This window comes from Paramormyrops kingsleyae, chromosome 9 (assembly GCF_048594095.1).
Source record: "Paramormyrops kingsleyae isolate MSU_618 chromosome 9, PKINGS_0.4, whole genome shotgun sequence".
NCBI lineage: Eukaryota > Metazoa > Chordata > Actinopteri > Osteoglossiformes > Mormyridae > Paramormyrops > Paramormyrops kingsleyae.
Genome location: NC_132805.1, coordinates 5,980,762 through 6,003,817, shown reverse-complemented (window position 1 = coordinate 6,003,817; position 23,056 = coordinate 5,980,762). Strand labels below are relative to the sequence as shown.

The window sequence follows — 23,056 nt, the reverse complement described above, 5'->3', positions numbered from 1 at the left end:
AAGTGATTTCTGGGCCAAAGTTGCCTTGGAAAGCTTTGAACTGTTCTAGTCTAAAGCAGCTGATTCGGATCAGTGAGCCTATCCTCTCAACTGATGTAAACTGTAACATGTATGAATCACAACTTAAACAACTATAACTATTATCAGCACAAACAAACATGGATGGACTATTGGTGCACTGGTCTGAAGCTCTGTCACTTTCTGCAGCAGGAACACTGTAATGAAACAGGTTTTGGGTGACTTGCCAATCCACACGAGTCTGACTTCCCGTTAACTCGTCTCGCGATATGGCATCTTGCCCAAGTGTTGCATCCAGTTTCATTACAGCCATCCGTTGGTGATTCGGGAAAATTGAGCTGAATTTAGTATTTGTGCTGTCAGGCAATTACTGCTGATGGGTAATTTGGACACAGGATATAGAGCATCAACAGTCAAACATTAATGCAAAGCAAAGGTATATGTGTGTGTATATATATATATATATATATATACACACACACACACACACACACACCCACACACACAGTCAAAGTCTTCAAAAAATCTGGTGCAATACAGCACCCCTGTAAACTGTGTACAGTATGAACACTAACTAGAACTACAGTAAATTGTTTGAAATGTACTTTGTATGAAATTTGAGGATTTGTTCGGGACAATGGAATTTATTGCAGAGAAGGACATTTGGCGCCAAAAGACACTAGTTACTTGCTAGAGAGTGTGTTGCCTTTGGAATATTCATAATATCTCTAAGAATTCATCTGGAGATGTGGAAAGGTAAACTTGTGTTGCTCTTTTCTTCAGTAAGAGTGTATAGGGTATGTTTTTAAATGTGTTCGTCCTCTGTGTTTTTCTGGCTGAGAGTGTTTTGTCTATTTTACTGCTCTTAAGAAAAGAGGGGCAGGGTATATATATATATTGTAATATACGATGCTGAGATTTTACTTTTCTTTTTTTCTAATGAAGGTGTATATCAAGTATCTACAACAATTTGGTAATATGGAAAACAACACTGATTTTGTTTTCTTGTAGCATTTTCATACAAGTTTTTTTTTTTTAGTTTAGTTTTGTTTTGTACCTTTGTGTTGTTTAGAATGTCAAAACCTCCCTACATAACCTTAGAGGAAATCTTAAAAAAAAAAAATTGTAACCATGAAATATTTCATGGCTCATTGGCTATATTTTTGCAGTATGTGAATTTATATTCTTTGTAGAGAAAACCACAATACTTCCGTGTCCTTATTAAGAACAGCGCGTCTTCTTTGGTTGTTAAGATGCTAACTTGCCCTGACTCCTGGAATTAGTTAATCCATCCTATATGGTGTTACACGTTCACCAGTAACTAACGTGACGGAATGTTCTGCCAGGGGGAGTTGATGTCTGAAGTGATGCTTGCAGAAAAACAATATGCCGGCAGTTTGGACTTCAGATTTTGTACAACAGCTCTGGTCTCTTTGACATGCTGTCTGTTCCCACGGCTGTCATATCTGTTGTACCTAGACGCCGCCTTATTCATGTTCGCGCCATTATTCCGATTTGGCACCGTTTTCAAACAGACCCTTACAGCACAATCGCTAACAGGGCTCCATGAGTTTCATTGCGAAATGAACTTAATTGACAGACGTGTGCATTCAGCTGTAAATTGGTTTGGTGCGACGTGAAAATCTCACCAGAGACACTTAATTTTTCAGACATTGAAGAAATTATCAGTGACAGCCTTTAGGGATGCCTGACAGGAGACCAGAATCCCACTGGACAGTTAAGTGCTTTGTGAGAACAAAAGAAATACTGTTTTTATTACATTAACTAGGTGGTGGACGGTGGGGGGAGGGGGGGTTTGGGGGGCGAGGGACAGCACGCAACAGTTGAAGGTTTATGTACACACTCTGATTGGGAGCAGCAGTGTTTGTACTGGGACATGGTGGGATTGCAGAGAGATTTCAAGGAGAAAGTGGCTCCTTGGCCCAGCGTAGCGGCAGATGGACACGGCGCAGGTGGACGCCCACCACGGCTCCACGGACGTCGCAAGCTGCTGCTTTTCCTTCGCCATTCCTCCGCTTCTTCTTTTTCATCCCCCCCCCCCGTTCCACTTTCTAATCCCCGCCTGAATCGCCAGCTTTAGGGCTCTCTTCACAAGCCGCCACTCAGCCGGGCCGAGTGCGCGGGGAGTTACACCCACCGCTAGTTTGAATTTCTAATGCCTGCAGAGCTTCTCCTAGCCGACACTATCCATGCTCCTAAAAAACATGGTCATATGGTCATACTAAGAAGTACTTAGGGCACTGAAGGGTTTCTATGCTAATCAATGTTTTGTCTGTTTAAGGCATATCCCTGATACCTATTTGTGCAGGTTTTATACTCAATAACAGCACAAGGCTGCTCCTGTTTGAAAATATGTCCTCTTAAAATTGAATAAAGGCGTGTCTGTGTACTTATACAGCCTACAGCTTGAGATAACAGCCATTCCCTAATACGGATCCTTGCGCTGTAGAAAACAAATGATAAAAAAATATCATTTTTGTTCCTTCTTGTACTCTTACATATTTTTTCACCTGCTTTTATTTATTTGACATCAGTCTCTATATCTGCCCTCTATCCCATTTCACTCCCCTACTCTAGATTTCTCTCATCACACTATAGTTGTCTATAGATCACGAAATAGATCACAATAAAATGTAAATTAGCTGTATTAATAGTTGCAACAAACGCTGAACTGGTCTCAATGATAATTCAAGTTAAATAGCGTTTATGTGGACAAACAAAGAGTAACCAAGTAACAAACTATGTTTAAACTGTATGCCACATAATATATTACACTGACTTGTATGTTGAATTTGTTAACGCATATTGAGCGTGCAAATAAAGTCTGACACTCCTGTCCTGCATTTTCCGCATTCTCTGTTTTTTCTGTAGTTTGACAGTCATTCTCCGCTTATAGCAGCACAATTTAAAAAAAATGTTTAAGTAATATTCATTATGAATGAACACAGTCATTCCAAATGTTTGTTTCAAGACTACTGTAATTATAATTTACCTTACATCAAACACTTTTACACTAGGGCCTACAAGAATCAATTGTATATGTATAAGGAGTGTACTTACTGAGATTATATATATATCAGTTTCTAGCTACTGAAATGATCAGGTGCCAAGTCAAGTGTACCTGGGGCTTGACTTATTTTTTAATTACGATGCGTCCATATATATATATATATATATATATATATATATATATATACACACACACACACACACACACACAGCTTGCAAAATTTTTGGGCAGTCAAAGAATATGTTTGATGCTATACATCCTGGGAGTAATCGCATGTTTGCTCAGAAAAAAGCACAATTTAACATTATAATATATGCAAATTGACAGTAACACTAATTAACAACAAAAATGATAACATAAAAAAATAAGAATTTCGTCTGTTTTCCAAAAAGTTTGTGATATCCTGTTGGATAGCTAAATAAAACTACACCTCTGTTTAGAGGGACCTCAGCCATTTTACGTAGTAGTTACATTTCTCCACCGGCTCAAACAATTAATTAACTTGATCTGCTAAATAACTCAATGGGGTATTGTTTATGCTATTGTGTGCTATTGGTCGAGTCAAAAATTACATAGGTGTATTGGACGGTTGCTGCAAATACTGTGGTTATTATAGGATAGGTTTTAAAATCGCTCAGCTGTCACACTTTGACAGACATAACATCATCGTCTTACACAAACATGAAGATTATTTAATTTTTATACCTAAGACTTTTAGGCCTATATATCTTTTCCCCTAGGGCTGATGTCACGCCATTCCATAGGATAATTACGATGCGTCCATCTGCAAAATAACACAGAAATTGAAAAAAAAAAAACTCAAATTATCATAATGCAAATAGTAATATATGGTGATCAGGAATGTTTATTATATTTATTGCCATATTACCATATTGTGTTTTGTTATCCAAGTCTAGCGACCTTAGCAAGTTTACCGATTTACTTGTTGGCAGGGAGTCACAATGCAGGGAAATGCGGAGTGACGCTCGGAGAGGCTATCTGATGGGACGAGCCTATTTATAAAGGACAGCGGGGCGGGCGTTCAGCGCGCCGGTCCAGCCGCTAGTCCGGATCCGGTTACTGGGGGCCGGGCCGCCAGTGTTTACACTGTATGTGGAGCGTACAGTGGCGATCCGCTCCGCAGGACCTCCAACTTTCCGCGATCTTACCACTACCTCCGAGGGAGCAGTGCTTAGGGAAAGTGGGCTATGGGTGATCAGTGACACGGGTGAGTAAGTACGCCTGTGCCTAAGATCCGGCTGTAACATCGAATTTAGCACCCAGCCTCGTTAACCGAAGTAAAGCATTTTCTCTCCATCGCGAAGGCAGAAGTTAGCATTTGCGCCTCCAAATGCTAAGCGGCTACATTGTTACAATGTCGCATCGGCCGCCCTGCAGATGTGTCAGTACACAGTAGACACATTGGTTAATTAGTGCTGTTTGTGCTATAATTGCTCTGTTTACCCCCGTTAACTATGCTATGGTTAGTAAAAGTTGTTTGCCCTTCATAACTCTGCTTACTTCCGTCTCGCCGATTAACTCATACTGCATATGTTAGCGAGTTTCAGTGCCTTTTCTGTTACAAACTTTAATCACACACCGATCGCCCTGTTAGGAGTATGCTTATTGCCTTGTTGATATTTTTATTTAGCTGTTTAGCAGGTTTATCTATAGTTGCACACCGTCCCTCCAAACTTGGTGTGAACTTGTGGGGTTAGCGAACGCAGTATTGCCATATGTGCGCTCATTAGCTAGCTAAGGCTGCCTGTGATCGTGTTAATAACGATCAGGCTGTACAATAGTCTTGTAAACTTACCGTGGTATCACTTTGTTCATGTTATGTATCAGTAATGCATATTAATATTACTCTGCCAGGTTTCTGTTCAGTGCCAACATCTCACCTCGTTTATGCATGATCTGTGTATCGTTTGATCGTAAGAAATATATATCTGAACGCACAATTTCCTTTTTATTGAGTTTTGTCAATTGTCTGCGTAGATGATCGCTATAAATATGTAGTTTTATTTATAGTTGTGCTAACGAACAGTAATAATCGTACGCTCAGGGATAAAGCGCTGTCAGACCGTCATGACTCATTTTTTTTTTTTACCGAAATTTCTACAGTAAAGAAAAGCTGCTTTCTGTCCCACGCCCATATGCAGTAAATTTTACCTTCTAATTAACGTTGGAAGCGGTCTATAATCACTTACAATCACTCGCAGTTACAGTGTAAAATTACGCACGGACAACACCAATGCTTATTTGATTAGCAAACATATTATGTAGACAGTAAAAGCACCTATATATATAGACCCCCCCATATTTCACATAAAATATTAGTTTTAGGCCTAACATAACTCCACAAAGACAAACTTTAATAAAAATGTCTAAATGTACTTTCAAATGTAAATTAAAACAGTACAGAGACCACTCGATTTCCTTGACATTTTTTGACTGGATTGACATAATCTTAAAAATTTGTTGTATCTTAACAGAACAGTTGTGCTGGTTTTATTCAATAATATAAGTAAGCGTACCATTTCTAACAACAACTGTGTGTTATATATTTTTCCTGTCAGACAAAAATTCTAAATCCTCGTGTAAGTGTCTATACACTGAGGCTGGTTCATTTCGAGAAGTTCATCATGTGGTTTTACTGTTCGTCTGCACGAACGAAACTCTTTGGCGTGTTGGTGCACGACGTCTGGATGACACCAGGAGAAATTTGGGGAGGGTTTATTATGAGGAGTAGAATATTATGACAACATGTAATATCTTTAAAGCCCATAATTAATGTGTCTTTATGAATATCCAAAGGTTCATGGTCTTCTCATAAACGTCTTGTCAGTATCAGGATCTGGTTTTCCTATTGCTGACACACAGTTAAATTGAGCCTTGACACATATTTTCTATGAGTACAGCTTCCATGGCTGCAGTTGATTAATGTCTGTGTATGGAAATGGCAGGACTGATTACTGAGGTGGCTCACTGGGCAGATTTTGCAACATAACATGTGATGAAGGCATGAGACAGTGAGTGGAGTATTTCCGACCATCTCGGAGGGTGGTGTCCGTCTGCAGCACGTGCTTGTGGGGTTAGTGGCTGTTGTGTCTCTGTTCTCGACATGATCACATGAACTTCCCCCATAACTCTACAGTTTGACCGACTTCAGCGGTTCACAGTGTGCCGTTGACCTTTCTGGGAAACTGACGCATTAAGCCTCAAGTTTACCCCTTAAGGAAAGCAAATGTTCTTTCAAAAGCCATAGATTGTCGGGTGTTTTTTTTTTTTCTGCAGAGGATCCATTTACATTAAACAGCATAATGTATTTGACCGTATGGATTCAGACTAAGTAGTATCTCACAGATGCATTGTCAGGCTAATCTGTTCATTAGCGAGCTTTTGTTTGCCTGTTTGATGTGTCAGTCATGTTTACCCTTTTGTCTGTCTGTAATATATTCCATGTTGATGTTTAACAGTGGAGACCACACAAATAGCAATGTTTTTAAGTCAAGATGACCCAGGTTTTCAATTGTAGCTTCTTAAGTTCTGTTGTCCCCTTTGTGACCTTTTTGTAAATGATTATTAATAGACTATAGTGTCTGGTTTCCTGGCCACTTCTGTGCAGTGCAGCAGAGAGCATTACTTGTACAACACATCGTGTGCACTTGTGAAAATGCTTGCCGTTTAATAATGCAGTCCTCTCTTACTTCCAGGCCTTGGTGCGTGGATGGAGTCGTCGCGGGGGACGGGAGGGGCCACTGGGGGCCTGTCCCGTGAGTACAAGCTGGTGGTGCTGGGAGAGGGAGGAGTAGGAAAGAGTGGTGAGCCCTTTCGTTTTTAATCTCACAGTTTCTCTCTCTCTCTCTGTCTCTCTCTCTATCTCTCTCTGATGTCCCATGATCAGCAAACCAGCGTGACGAAGCTCGCTCTTTGCAGCATTTGCAACAGATGGCAGGTCAATAATACTTAATAGCCGGGAATATTTTTAAAAACGGTTGCTGGGAGGCCGCACCGGTACCTAGCAACAGCCTTTCTTTGTGACCGGCTGTCGCTATGGAAACAGGCAGGGATTACCTGGCACAGGTAACGGAATAGTAAATATGCCCAAGGCAAACTGCAAAGGCAACATGAGTATTAGTGTTATTGCATTATTAATTTTAATCTTCCCTGTACATTTTGGAGATCTCCAGTGGTAATGTATCTCTGTGATTGTTCTTGGCATAAAGAAAGATGCTGGTAAGTCAGTTTAGGAAAGGATGAAGGGAATATGTTTAATAAGGAAGTGGAGGGCAGGGGGTTCGTTGGTGTGGTTACCCCTAGCGTGCTGTGAAAATGTCCTCCTTCGATCGTCGGGGTATTTTGGTCAGTGTGCTCAGCCTCTGCCCATGCAGCCTTCATCCCCAATTTGGGTCGTTCTGGTACCCGACTCATCCCTGTGTTATAGCCAGAATAGTGATACCATCTCTGTCCTTGTCCCCTCAGCCATCATCATGCAGTTCATCAGTCACAGGTTCCCCGAGGACCATGATCCTACTATAGGTACGGTGGGGGGTGCCTGACCGGCCAGTGTGTGTCAGGGTTCAGGCAGATATTCTCTGAACGGCTCTCTTTCTGTGGGTGCTGTTGCTCATAATCTGTACGTTCGTAGAGGATGCCTACAAGACCCAAATCCGCATTGATGACGAGCCAGCCAACTTGGATATTCTCGACACTGCAGGGCAGGTGAGTCCACAGGGTACTGCGACTTACCCTGGCTGTAAACAGCAGCTCCATCTCATGCTACATCTGCTCCCCTGGGGAGGTTTTTGGATTTATTTAAGAGGTTGGGGAGTGCATAAGAGGGACCATAACCCATACAGATGGGCCAGCCTTATCATTAGCCAATGATATGTTTTGAATTGGTGAGTAATGGGGGAGGGGCACTCCAGGAGCCAATCAGCTTTCAGTTGGCGTCAGTGCCGGTGTGCTCCAATGGGCTCATCTCCCCTGCCCTCTGCAGGCGGAGTTCACCGCCATGAGGGACCAGTACATGCGGGCAGGTGAGGGCTTCATAATTTCCTACTCCATCACGGACCGGCGCAGCTTCCAGGAGGCTCGGCAGTTCAAACAGCTGATCTACCGCGTGCGTCGCACTGTGGACACACCGGTGGTCCTGGTGGGAAACAAGTCTGACCTGACACACCTGCGGCAGGTGAGGAGCAGGGCGCAACACTCATCGAGCAGGAATTCACTCGCAGAATATGCTGCGTGACATATAGACAAGTTTTCATTTATAGAGACAATTAAGTACATAAAATATGTGCTCTGTTTATATGTTTGGATATTTGGAATAGCCTCTTGTGTGTGTATATATGATATAGTGCAGTGTTTCCCATCCTGGTTCTCGGGAACCACAGACAGTCCACGTTTTTCCACTATTCCGGCTCCCGGTAGGAACAAAAACATGGACTGGTAGGGGGTCCACATGGACCGGGTTGGGAAACACTAATATAGTGAACTCAAGTAGAATGTATGTTATATTTGCATGGTTTTTATTTTTCTTTGAGCAGCAGTGTCTCTGAGTCTCTGTATTTGTGCATCTACATTGTCACGGTCATTCATTATGTATGTTAAGTGGTTGTAAATACTCAGTGACTCGTTAACAGCGTGACAAGTTCATCAGTATAAACATTGAGTCCTCCCGTCCACCAGGTGTCAGTGGAAGAGGGACGTGGGTTGGCACGGGAGTTCCAGTGTCCCTTTTTTGAGACCTCTGCGGCTTTCCGCTACTACATCGACGAGGTGTTCGCTGCCCTGGTGCGACAGATCCGTCTGGCTGAGGCCGCGAGGGGGGGCGAGAAAAAGAGCCACCGTCGCCACTCGTTCTGGATGCGTCTGAGGTCCCCTTTTCGGAGGAAACAGCACTCTGAGCACTAAGAGCAGCCGCGTGGGGTCAGAGGTCAGGGACGCAATACAACACCACACCCGTGACTGGAAGGGTTAGGGAAATTAGGAAAGATGTTCTGGAAGGGAGGTCAAAAAGAGGAAATTCGGGACGTTGAAGTGCACAAAAACACATAAAGGTGTATATGAAGAAGAAGATAAGAGGAATATGGAGGGTGGAGGAATCAGAAATTACATTGAAGGAGGATTTGAGTAAATTATATGAGAGATAGAGAGAAAGAGAGAAAAAACCATGGTCTTTAATTAGGAGGTGTTGAGGGAGATATAGGAAGGGTTAGGGCTAAGGGGCATACAAAATAATTGTTGTTTTGTAACATTATCCACCTCTGGTAAATCGTATGACAAAGGCAGATAGAAAGCATTTGAGCTAATGTTCCCTCGTAGTTTTCAGCAGTAGTGCGTAGATGGGTGTGAGTACAGCGCCCGCTTCAGCCGCGGTGGCGTATTTTCCTGCTGTGCCGCGCTTAAGCCTGCTGTCATTTTAAGTTGCGGCTGTTTGTCACGAGTTGAAACTGTCCTTGGCAGGCTGTAGTGCAGTACGGCAGTAAGGCGGCACGTGCTAGGCTGGCATTGTGTTCTCCACTGGAACTGTGAAGGTGCTCTGGAAACACTGTATGCCTGTGTCTTTTTTTTTTTTTTACACATGCGCCTTTTTTAGTTCACTGTCTTGATTTTTTTGTCTGTGGTTCTTTAGTCATCTTTTTACTGTTGTACTTATCATGGTATTTCCCTAATTTATTTTCTTTTAATGCGCTAAAATAAAAGGGTTGAATTTTTCAACGTGCGTGATGTGTTTAATTATTATCATAAGGGAAACAATAAAATGTTAATGAAATAAATACACCGAATTTTGTGGTATTCACTAAAAGACTGGTTTCCTCATGAAAGTCGTGTAGTAGCGCCCTCTAATGGAGTGCCTCTGGATCCTTTTTAATACTTGTTTTTTAAAAAACGTCGACAAATTTCTCAGGGATGCGCTGGAGCGGAGGCTGGGGTACACAGTGCGTGGGAAGCCAGTCCATCACAGGACGCGTACAATCAACAGTCATTTATATTTTACCATTTAGAGACTCACCAAACCACATTACCGAAAGTAAAAAGAAGCGTAATTCCAACGTTGGTGTTTTTATTTTAATTGTTCGTGCCCGGTGTTAGTATATTGCTATAGTTTCTGAATTGCTGCTATAATGATTTTCAGATGAAAATATGTGGAATTATATTATTGAAAAATTCTATTTTACTAGGTTGTTGCGATATTGTTTAAGAAACTTGAATTACAAAACTGGACAAAAGAGTTCGAGAATAGTTTACATAAATGGTTGACTTATTATTGGTATTGATACAGGAAGCATGTTTGTCTGACGCCTCGCCCGAAGCGTTTCGCTATGTTTGTCTCTTATCGGACGCCATACTTAGGAAGTTGCACCAGTCGACCTGAAAATTAGACGGTTAATGCCAAACTGTAAACTGGATTAGAAATGTCTCTAAATTCGTAACTAAACTGTAGCTAGAGGCATTAACCGACTCTGCTGAACCCGACCGTGGGACTGTTGTGCGTTATCGGCGCTCATATCAACGCAGACAGGATTTCAGGTGGAAGTGCCCACGCTTTCGCTCCTTATGGATTCGTGGGTTCGGTTCAGTGCGCAGAGCCAAGCCAAAGATCGGCTTTTCAGGTATAAGCAAAATGCGGAACAGTTTTCTCTTGCATTTATTATCCGTCTGTCTGGTTAAATAGCTAACACGACTGGTTACTGTGCTGCGTAGACTAGGGATAGTTAACTAGTTAGCTGCGTAATTCCTTTTGTTTTGTATTAGCTTCGGACTTAGCTACTGGTTATCCTTTCTCCAAATCAAAGCATGGTCGTTAATTTGGGAAAATCGTTATGAGAATTAGTCATTAGATTGATAGTACAATCAAATCGTGTACGTTAGCGAGCTAATAAAACCACGTCTTGTTTTTTTGTTCTTCACACCACGCTTCGGTACTTTGCTTAAGACGACAATATTGGCAACGTATCATTACTACTATCTTGGAAGTGTAAATTTAAAACATTAGATGCGTTAAATGCTGTCCGGTAAAAACCAGCGGACCTTCACTATTAAAAGGACTTGTGACGGGGACGGGCTGGGATTCACCTCGGATTGTGGGGATGCAGCCGGGGAATTAAATTAACCTTTAGCATAAACGTTGAGCTCATTTGCGTATCATGTGGAAAACAAAAAGTTAATGTAACTACGTAAGCAGTACTTTGCGAAGGAAAATGTCCTAACAATGCACGCTTTCACCACACATTACTGCAGTACATAAACAGCGGCATATAATTCTCGGCTACTACATTATATATAAATTATACTTAAACGCACACCTGCCCTGTAGGGACATAGTAGCATAGCCTAACCTTACTACTTCGGGGAAGATAATTCCCTGTGGAACAAGCCCATGCATCAGCTGGCAGCTGCACAAGGTGCTGACCTTTTATCCGGACTGCAGCTCTGCGTAATCAGAGCCCAGGCTTCAGATCGTCTGCCGGGGCACGCTACGGCGATCAACCAGAGAGGATTCAGGCCAGAATAGGTCGTAAGATACAGGGGGACCCACGACAAATGGATTTCAGCAAGAAACTTTATGATGAGGAGGTTAACAGCAGCTGTGACAAATAGATGGCCTCATCGTTCCTAGTGTGCCATTCGGTGCAGTATGTTTCCAGAGAAGCTTTTCCACATTGTCATTAAAACGGCAAAAATAACTTCTGCACAAATGCTTTATATCACACCTTGAATATGTCATTTTTTCAAAGGTTAAAATTAGCCAAATAAGTAAAAATAGGCCTAAATTCATTATGAATGAGAATGAAAATGTTCTCTCTGCAGAATACTGTCATCCATTTACAAAATGCTATGCACAGAGGAAGCCCTTTGGCTGCCTGGTTTCCAACAATGACTCAAAAAACCTCACTTATGAACAAGGGATGTTTTTAATGAATGATCTTTGTTCACAAATGAAATATCCTTACTTCCTTAAAATTAAATAGTAGTTGATGGCCTGAAGTAGAGAACTAACCCTTGAGGCTAGGAACTGTGCGACGTAAAACCCTGCGTGTGTTGGTCTCTTGGTTGCCTGTGTAACGTGGTGTCACCCAGCGTCTCTATGGTGCACTGTTTGCCGTGGATCAGGCAGTATGATGTAGGCTACTATGTAGTTTATTCCTGTAATTTTCGCTATATTCTGCTGCCCTTAAGAGTTCTTTAACCACTGCCTTGGTTTTACCAATTGGACGGCATGGTGAAATTGGATTTTTACACGTTGTTTCCAAAGACGAGGGATTAAAACATAATGGGTAGGACAAACTGGGATTCTGTGAGCTGTAGCTTTGGGTGGGCCATGTAAAATATTCAAAATGAGTGTCAGAATACTGTCATACTGTAGATAAATTGGGGTAGATAAGGTTTAAAACACACATCCCTGTTGTAGAAAAAAAGCACTAAATTGAGAGTTACTCCAAATTGTCACAGTCTTGCTGGAGGAGCTGGAATCTAATTTAACCGCATTGCAAAATTTATCAGGGAGCCTTCTGCAGTTTTTAAAGCAGATAAAATTATTTGACCAATAATTTCCCAAATCTGTTTCAGGATTATGGATTTATATTTACAATATATATCTGTGAACTGCGCTATGAAATTCAGTTAATATTTAATACTTATAGGTGGCGTGCCTGAAGCTGATGCCAAATTTATGACTCTGGATATGGGTTTAATTGACATTCTTTCCCCTGTGCCAGGGCGGCACAGTATGCCTGCACGTTGCTCGGTTACACCCTCCTCAAGGGAGGGGCCAACAGGGATCTGCTGTCCAAGGTGAAGCTGCTGGAGAGCCACCTGAGCCTGGCGAGGAAGCGTGAGTATGGTGTCCGTGCCGCTGGGATCACAGTGCCACAGACCAGTGGCCTGTACTACGAAGCGGGGTTACTGGCTTGTCGGATTTAAGGTAGTCTGGGCAAGTGAACGAATATGAAGTCCATTTAAACTGTGGTACCTTAAATCCGACAAGTTACCTCGATAAGCCAGTAACCCCGCTTCGTAGTGCAGGCCACAGCTCTCATCGATGGCTGCGTGTGTACATATGCAGTGTGTGCCCCCTTTTCCACATTCCAGTGATGGGTACTTCCTGTTTGCCTCCTGGCTCTTTAAAAGCATTGTGGGGGGTGGGGGTGACTTGACACAATGGGGTATTTGTCTCGCACGCGTTATCTGCAGTTCTGTGAGATGAGTGCCTTCATCTCTAGAGTATCGCTTTCCCTGCTGGCTTGATTTCAATAAACATTCATAATCAGACATGTGACACTTCCTGCTTGCAGTTTTGAAACTGCATATTAATTAATCCTATCAAGTTTTTTTTAAATTAAGTTAATTATCTGTGCAGTAAAGAGCACCAGCCCACACCTCCTCACCACTGTACACTAGGACTTAATAATAAAAAATTTAATTTGCATGTGGCTCAGTGGGCTTAGCTGTGATCCAAAGGTTGCCAGATCAAGCCCAAGCTCGGCACGTCTGCAGGCTCTTGAGCAAGGCCCTTAACCCCCACCCCGGGTGCTGCTATGCGTGGCTGCACCTCTCAGCCAGCTTGCTCTCAGCTACAGAGAACATGCGGTGGGAGACGTAAAGAGAATTCCCCCACGGGGATCAATAAAGTATCGATGAATATTATTATCGTTATTGAATTAGTTATTATACTAACACATTTGATGTAATGTATAAAATAATTTAAAATGAGTTTGACAGGGTGGGATAGACTCTGAGCCTTTTGTGTATCCTTGTACTTGGTAAGCAGATGGATGGATGGATGTGTGAATACTGAAACTACTATAAGTAGCAGTCAATGTAAACATGATAACCTATACAGCTGTAATATGGAACCACCCGTGGTTGCAAAATTGCTTTTTTTGTTCCCATAATATTCCGTTTGTTAAAACGGTAGATTGTTATTTGCCAGCTGGCTCAGGGACACTTGGCACCCCCCCCCCAGAAGGATTTCGAGCCTCTAGCCTCTGCTCTGAGCTGCTGGGCATGCCGCCATGGCGACGGTGACTGGCAGCAGTTTGGAGATGGATGTATACATGGATAAAAAGAATAGCCTGCATTTTCTGGTTTTAGTTTCCAAAGTCTCCCTAAAAGAAAGCAATTTTATGGATGTTATGTGATAGGTGTGAGATGTGTATTTAATATATTTAATATGTATAGGCACGTTAACATGGTCAGATGCCCCTGGGCTGTTTCAGTTGTCAGAAGCCCCCCTGTGACTGGGGGTGAGGGCAGGATGGGGCCCCTGCACTGCGGCCCAGGAAAGCCCATGCATTAATGACAAAACGCCATTCCAAAAGAATTTTTTTTCCTTTGTATACAATCATATCAAACTACTAAATCCACCTTTCGGAAGGTATTTTCTATTACCTCTCTACCTGTACTCAGCAGCATGACAATATAATCAAATGTAACATATTTTAATATTTAAATAGTCCTCATGTCATGCGCAGTGAGGGTGAGGGTTCGGTTAGGGTTTCCAGGTCTTGCAGCCTCTCCCCCCAGTCTGACACCCATACCCCCCCTCCCCCAGTGCTGCGGCTGGGGAACTCGGCCGATGCCCTGGAGGCAGCGAAGCGGGCGGTCCACCTCTCCGACAGCGTGCTGCGCTTCTGCATCACCGTGGCCCACCTGAACCGCGCCATGTACTTCGCCTGCGACAACGTGCTGTGGGCCGGCCGGACGGGGCTGCTGAGCGGGCTGGACCAGGACAAGTGGGGCCAGAGGTCTTTCAGGTGGGGGGCGGCGGCGGCTCTTCCCGGCAGCGTCCAGCACGCCTCACTGCTTTAGCCCCGCCCACCAACATGGCTTCCCCCTCCCCCTCTCCCCACAGGTATTACCTCTTCGCCCTGATCCTCAGTCTGACCCGGGACGCCTATGAGATCAGCCTGCTGATGGAGCGGGAATCCCGTGGCACGGGGGCGTCCTGGAAGACCCCCTCCAGAGGCCTGTGTTCCCCGGCACAGGAGAACGGGGAGGCTCTGGTGGGCGCTGCCTCAGAGCCCCCCTGCCTGCTGGCCCCCCTCCCCACGCACCTGCGCAGACGGCTCCTCCTGCTGGCCGCCGTGCTGCGCGGGAACCCGCCCCTCGCGCTGGACCTGCTTAAGAACCTTCTCGACATTTTCATCCCCCTGGATCGTCTGGGCCTGTACCGGACGGGTCCCGGCTTCGTGGGTGCCTGCGGCCTGGCCTCCTCCGTTCTGTCCATACTCACCATGGTCTACCCCTGGCTCAAGCTGAAGCCGTAACTCTCTGCCCTCGGCTGCTACTGTTTTTTTTTTTTTTATTAATCAGAGGTTGGACTTTCTCAGGTGAAATGGTTTTAAGACGAGTCGCAGCATGCAGTCGGCGGAGAGACGGTGCTGTGCGGTTCGTCTTCATAAAATGTGACGCAACATCCTGTTTGTTTGTTTTTTTTGGTTGCTGTTTTGATGATGTCGTGCTAACGGTCATGTGGGCCAGAGGTCACATGATGTGTCTGATAACTGTCACACTAGGACCCTGAATTGACCAGGAAATGATACTTTGCTGACTGTTGTCACACAAGACATGAGGCCCATATAAAATGATCTGAATTTAATGGATGAAGGCCGGCGTGGACTGATGTGTGGTCTTGATACAGGATGTGTCTGTCTGTAGTTCCTTTGTTACCCCATTAAACACCATTCAGTGTGTTTTTTTTTTTGGGGGGGGGGGGTGTGGGATGAGAATTTCAGAGGAACCGGAATTCATCGCCTGGATGATCAGAAAGATAAGAAACCCAGTAATCATCATAAGTAATGGCATATCCTACGCTGTTAATACTAGTTGCTGTTTAATCTTTAACAGTATTAGTATAGTCAGGCCTTATTCTACGGTATTTTGTGTGAAAAATGTTTTGGCAATTTAATGTTTGAAACTTATATGCAATTATAAAACTGATCCATTACAGATAGTAATTCGGTTAGATTAAATTTCCTTCCCCCGTACCAACAACAACAAAATAAATTTTACACCCAGTGTGTATTGTACATATTTGCAACCAAGTAACCAGGCTAACAGCCTCAAAATAAATATTTTTTTTTAATATATTTTGTTAAAAATTGTATTTGCCTTGCAATGTCCGTTTGAATTAATGCTCGTTTAAATGCTTTTATACACCCTCTGTTAATAAAGGGATGGATAATTTTCTGACTTCACTAAATGGTGATGTGGCCGGACATTTCCCCGGCGTCCTTCCTCCCCCACAAACTCCCATCGGTCCTACAGCCATTTTGGATGATTATGTACTTTAATTGTAGAAAAAAAAAGTATGTACTTCATTTGTTATATATACGCCTCTGGAAGCGGCTCTCATAAGTGAAGTGAATGGGCTCTTTCAATTCAGTCAAAAAGTTTATGAAATTGGGGGCTTAGTATTTACTAGGGTGCTCTGTTTTTAATGTAATTGAACAAGAACACACTATTAAACTAGTGTACATTTATTCTGAAGGGCTAAAGAACATTTACGGGAAGTGGAAGCACAGATAGACTTGCTACATACCACAGGGTACATACTACATGTATGCTGTATAAAGTCACGTGACAAACTGCAAAGCTAAAATAGCCCTAGTGACACATCTGGTTTCCCTGTGCAAATGTGCAAGACATGTTTCTGTGTACAAGTAGCTCCATATTTTTGTGGATATGATTTTGCAGAACACATTTCAAAAATACATATTTGTAGATAGTGAGATATTTGTGGATTATGGGACATATTTGTGGATTCTTGTCTGTGGTTTACAAATAATAAAGTCCAATAAAAACTTCCATACATGCTCAACCCATTAAGCTATACAGCAGCCCAGGAAGCAAGGAAACATACTAGGGGCAGATGGGCTACAAGACAGAGGGGGGAAGCAGGGTGACCAGTGACACCTGCTGGCCAAAAGGGGATAAGACACAGGACAAGGTCAAACGGGCAACGACCCTGCCATTAGGTCCCATGAAAGCATATTATATTTATTATATTCCAGCTTTTCAGTTCACAGCAGCAACAAGAACAGATGAGCAAATGGTGCCCCAGCTTGCAGAAGTGCATTTTTTTTTAGGTTTTTTTTTAGTATTTGACCAACAATTTGTTCTTACGACTATTAAAAACTTATTGCAATTTTGGGTTTGGCCCATTTTTCTGCCCAGAAGTGAATATGCTTTATAAATTTGACACTAATATTATTTCTATGCCGCGGTTTTGAAAGCAATAACATGATATACATATTATGGTTTGAAAAAATTCTTATATAAAATTTTTTAAATAACCCAAATATGATATAATCACAGTCAAACTTTTCAGTTTGAATCGAGGCTGCTGATTGCCAGTTTACATGTCAGTTCCATTTAACCGTATTGCACATCTGAAGATAGTTTTCCATATCAATGCCCATGACCAAGGCCTTGTGTGTGATCATACCGATAGTCTAATTGTAATCCTTGCTTGCGTTGGGTCAATAGAAGATAATAATAATGTTGTATTGGGTCAATCAGAACATTTAAGATTCCACTACGGAGCCAGAGAGAGCAAGTGCACGGGAATGACACACCACACTTAAAATAGTAATTATGTAAGAAAACTAATTTACTAAAATGAATTGTAAGACAAAGAAATGACAAACTGTCTACTTGGGTAGTGAGAAAACATATATACATAAAGACATTTATCTATATTCCTAACCTATGTTACATAAGGAAAAATTTAGTCTCATCATAGTGAGAAATGGGGGGGGGACACATCTGTGTTTTTACAAAGGATGGTAGTCATGTAGCAACATTGAAATACATGAGTTCTGATTTCACCATTATCTCTCCTCTTCTGCACAGAACAGTGCCTATACTCTCATTCCATTATCTTAAATGTCACTTTGATTACTATTCATTATTTTTTCTGTATACTCTTAGGGAATAAGAATTATGATGCTCATGAACAATAAAGTGATGTTGGGGTGTAATGAAAAATCAGAAACCCAGGCTAAAGTTCTCATTGATGTTCATTGGCTTCACTGATTTATAACCCAACCAGATTATTTTTGCAGTGAAAGATACAGTGACTTGTTTGAAAGGAAGAAAAAACTTTTAAATTTGTTTTTATTTCAAAAGCCAGTAATCCACAGGGCCCCAGAATTCTGGGTAATTTCCAAAAATAACATATGTATCTTCAGTTTTTTTAAAACATATTTTTGTACAACTTAAACTGGTCTCATGTCAGATGAGGCTCACGTCAGAGTGGTGAGGTTGGTGCATTGGATGTGATTGGCAATGCAGAGTGTCTCATGCTGCTGCCTGCAGCTCCATATTCCTCCTGCAGAGGCTGGATGTCCAGACTGAGTCCCTAAGGGCCCCAGGGCCCCTCCCACCCTTCTCCTCAATGGAAGAGATCAGTGTGGCAAAGCGATTGGTCACAGTCAGATGAAATGCACGTTACGGCTGTGGGTCAGTGGCTGTGTGCCGGTGACTCTGTCAGTGATTGGCTGCTGCTTAATGGGTGCGTGTCGTCAGCTGAAGGTCAATGGAGGTTGATATCTGCAGACCAGTCACGTTACAGTTCCTCACTGGGACAGAGATACTGTACTTAAGAGGTTCTTGATCCTGCAGTGATCTGCAGAGGAGGGGGTGACCCGCCACTCCATGACCTGCTTATTCTTCTAGACCAGTGTACAGCCTCAACCCATCCCAGGCAGCATGTTGTTGTTGTTTGTTGTTGTTGTTGTTGTTGTTGTTGTTGTTTGTTGTTGTTTGTTGTTGTTGTTGTTGTTGCAGCAGCATTTGGCTCAGTGGACTAAGCATCTGTGCATGTACTCAGAAGGTTGTTGGTTCAAGCCTGGCCTTGGCACGTCTGTGAGCAAGGTCCTTAACCCCCAGCTCCCTGGGTGCTGCTATGGGTGGCTGCCCTTCACAGCCAGCTTGCTCTCACCTACAGAGAGCAAGTTGGGGGATGCGTAAAGGGAATTTCCCCGCAGGATCAGTAAAGTGTCTGTTGTTATTATTATTTAGATTAGCCAAAAGTTTGCAACTATTTAGATCTCCACTAAGAGGGGGGAGTTGCCGACAAAGCAAACTTTTTTTTTGAATATATTCAGAAAATCGTCTTGCAAGCCTTCCCAATTATTTGCCGACTTCCCCAAAGGTCAGCCCACAGCTTGAGACCCGCTATATTAATACACAGCCGAGTCCAGTTGATCAGTAGATGCCACTTCCCTCATATGAGGCCTAGAGGGCGCTGCTGCTCTTTTTCAGCTCTGCTCCTATGGCAGCTTTTACTGCTGTGTAACAACAGCCTGTTGTTAATGATAAAAGAAAATCTTCTCTGCATAATATGAATGTGGTGACTAAATGTGAGTAAGAGACATAAAAACATAAGAACAGAAGAACATAAGAAATTTACAAAGAAGAGGAGGCCATTCGGCCCATCAAGCTCGTTTGGGGATTGCTTAAAGTAGAGATCTGTGGGTGTTAACCATAACTTAGATATGGTCATGCTCTGACACATAGTGAATAAGGTAAGAACTAGGTGCAAAAAGCATACAGAAAAAGGGTCACAGGTCAGGGTCACAGCGGTGGGGGAGCCTCAAGCTACTGATGTTGATCAGTGGCCATAAGGCTGAGGTACACCCTGTATGGTATATCACACACCTGCACAGCCACACAGCTGCACAGTCACACACCTGCAGAGCCACACACCGGCACAGTCACACACTGGCACAGTCACACACCTGCACAGTCACAACACCGGCACAGTCACAAACCTGCACAGCCACACACTGGCACAGTCACACACCAGCACAATCACACACTTGCACAGCCACACACCGGCACAGCCACACACCGGCACAGTCACACACTGGCACAGTCACACACCTGCACAGTCACACACCAGCACAATCACACACCGGTACAGTCACACACCTGCACACAGACTAAATCCCTCCAACCCGCTAAACACACGTGGTGCCCCTACTGTATTGGTGGGGACTCGTCCATACCACCCACAACTAAATATACGTCCTTGCATGGAATTATCCTAACTTTTACATCTAAATCTTTTCACAATTTTATCTTTGTGTAGACTAACAACAATGGCAAAAAGACTATGTAAGTAAACTTCCCTTTTTCCAGCTTTTCAGTTCACAGCAGCAACAAGCACTGATGAGCAAATGGTGCCCCAGCTTGCAGGACTGCATTTTTTAAGTTTTTTTTTAGTATTTGACCAACGATTTGTTGTTAAGACTATTAAAAACTTAGTATTAAATATTTTTTGCAATTTTGTGTTTGGCCCAATGTTTTATTTAATACCCGTGGGATGGTGTAGCGAGAAGGCAAATGAGGCATGTGGGGGTGTGGATGGGTGAAGGCTCCTGACCCCCCATGATGCGATAGCGGCGTGTGGCCAGACCTGGCCGCGCGCATATACCACCACCTCGTCACAGCCCCCCCCCACACATTGGTAATGTCCTTAAGCGTGAATGACAAGCTGTTTGCCACCCACGTGCAGCATGTTTGGCCCTGCAGAGGAAGCAGAACAGCCCAGTCTCCGGCCGGCATCCAGACAGGGCGAGTGAAGGAGTCGTTAGTCATTATTTATGTCATACGGATATCACCAGTAGCCAAAAAGCCAAATCGGATTTATTGACGTAATTTCGGGCATTACGGAGAGGGGAAATCTTGTCTTGTCTAGTTATGTTTAAATGACATCATTTTAATTGAAATGTTACATTTTATCCATTCCTCCAGAGCACTTATCCAGTACAGGGTCATGGTGAGTCTTCCCCGAAAATGGCTTAATGGGATTCCGTTTGACCCCACGGCAGGTATTGTGGGCGATACAGAGACCCAGTGTACCTGCAGGTATGTTTTTGGATTATAGCAAGAAACCCACAGAACATGTGAACTCCACACACACAGACACACACACACACACACACACACAGACCTGTGCTTATATCTTTGTGGGGACCATCCATTCATTTCTGTGGACAACACCCTAATCCCAACAATGACGACCTTAACCCCTAACCAGCCCTAACCTTAACCTTAAGTAACCAAAGAAAATACATTTTTAGTTCTTTTGAATGCAGTCACAGATTTTAATAAAATTGAATTCCCCCTTGTGGGGACTGAAAACATGCACAATGCACGAGCAGGTTTTTATCACATTGTGGGGGCATTTGGTCCCCACAATGTAATGTACTGTATACCGGGGCTACACACACAGAGCCAGTGGTACGGATTGAACACCCGGCACTGGGGCAGTGAGGTCACTGCACCACCCACTGCCCCACCAAGCTGCCCTTATATTTAATGAATTTTTGTTAAACATATTTGCCTGATATTAAGTTATTCTCTTTGCAGCCCAAGTAGGTATAGGCTGGGGATGGATGGATGGATGGATGGACAAATTTGTCTTTGTTTTTACATTTTTGGCTCTAACATTTATTTCTTTTAAGGGTATAGTTTACCCCAGTGGGTTCTGGATCTGTGCCCATGTCTGAAAATTAGTGGGTTCAAATCCCATGGTCGGCAGGGCAATATCACTGTCTGGGGGCAGAGTGTGACTCAGCAGGCTGAGACTTGAGCCTAGTAACTGGCAGGATCAGTAGAATCCTTGACTTTTATAATAATTGATTCCAGTATTTGAAGGTTACAGCCAGAAAGGACAGGTCAAAGGAACACTGTTTGCGTTGCACTTTTTGTGTGGCGCTGATTGAAAATATTTGGACCGAATGGTTCATTGCACTTGATTGATTTGTAGCAACAGCATCTATTGTTTCTCAATGGTCTCCCAGCCTGAACTCTTTTATTCTGACCACAAATGGTGCCTGCAGCGAAGTTCTAATATTTCCTTTTTATTATAGCATGACCACCTGGTTTTAGCTACATTGTGCTACATTGACAGTCGCTTATTACCAAGAAATGCTTGACATATCCCAGGGTTCTGCTTGAAAACGGGAGCAGTGGGCCGTCCCAGGCCTGAATGCGGTGCCCGCCTGTCCCTGTGCCACCCACGCTCGCAGCCATCCAGACCAGGCCGGCACTTTCCTTTATTTGATTTTCTGTATAAATAGCAGGCCTACGTGCCTTGCACCATGACTTCGATGCTCAAATAAGCTTCCTGCTTACCAGCGTGGACGCGGGGCTTTGTGCTGTGAGAGAGGACTCTGGGTAATTATGTGTTCCAGACCCTGGTCCCTGGGGCCTTTTCAGGCTACAAAAAGACAGAGGGGAAAAGCTGGCATCTGATTCCATACAGTTAGACGGCAGGGTCTGGATCACGTCCCCCTTTCTGATACAGTCATATACATTCACTGGACAGATACAGAAACAGAAACAGATATATATGGTCTAACTCTCAGCAATATAACATCCAGTAACAGCTCTCTTTTGAAGTGATGCTGTATTTCATTTCATTAAAATGGTGTGACTAGTAAGGTTTTTTTTTTACACATTAATGATTTCTGAGATGTTCCCCCATCAAATTAAAAGTAATAGATTACTTGCTGTGTGCATATGACACACATAACAGGCTAAAGCTCAACCCAAAAGACTTCAAACTTGAAACAAAATAAACTTTGGAGATATACTATGACATATTCATTCCTTAAAACTGGTCCACTGTACTGTACCCTTTCCTGCTATGGATCTTTGGCTCGTAGCTAGATATTAATTCAGTGGAGGGGTTCCTATATACTTTTTCTTTATATTTTGCCAGCTGGGCTGGTTTGGTCTCCTAATATCACCATCTGGCTACGTGCTTGATTGGCAACAAAGGCTACGTGTCTGAGGAATCTCCACGCATATCAGTGCAAATCTCCGCAGTCACGTGTTTGTTCTGCAGTTGGCCCAGTCGCTAACTGATTGTTTATTTACACACACAGTTTATTTGCAGACATACCCCCTCCCCTTCAGACACAGTAACTGTCACATCAAACCCCTAAAAACCGTCCCTTTCCATGGCTACAATCACGTGCG

General features: G+C 43.1%; 2 protein-coding genes across 2 annotated transcripts; both read left to right on the top strand.

Annotated features, from left to right (window-relative positions):
• The first annotated feature begins 4,085 nt into the window (after positions 1-4,085).
• On the top strand, positions 4,086-9,775 carry rit1 (Ras-like without CAAX 1). The gene is made up of 6 exons (XM_023801374.2): positions 4,086-4,277; positions 6,766-6,873; positions 7,535-7,591; positions 7,701-7,774; positions 8,052-8,243; positions 8,744-9,775. Exons 2-6 carry the CDS (start codon positions 6,780-6,782, stop codon positions 8,966-8,968), a joined length of 642 nt encoding a protein of 213 aa, XP_023657142.1. The 5' UTR covers positions 4,086-4,277; positions 6,766-6,779; the 3' UTR covers positions 8,969-9,775.
• Positions 9,776-10,006: 231 nt separating this feature from the next.
• On the top strand, positions 10,007-16,246 carry pex11b (peroxisomal biogenesis factor 11 beta). Its single transcript, XM_023801373.2, has 4 exons — positions 10,007-10,671; positions 12,778-12,893; positions 14,613-14,814; positions 14,913-16,246. Exons 1-4 carry the CDS (start codon positions 10,616-10,618, stop codon positions 15,325-15,327), a joined length of 789 nt encoding a protein of 262 aa, XP_023657141.1. The 5' UTR covers positions 10,007-10,615; the 3' UTR covers positions 15,328-16,246.
• Positions 16,247-23,056: the final 6,810 nt, after the last annotated feature.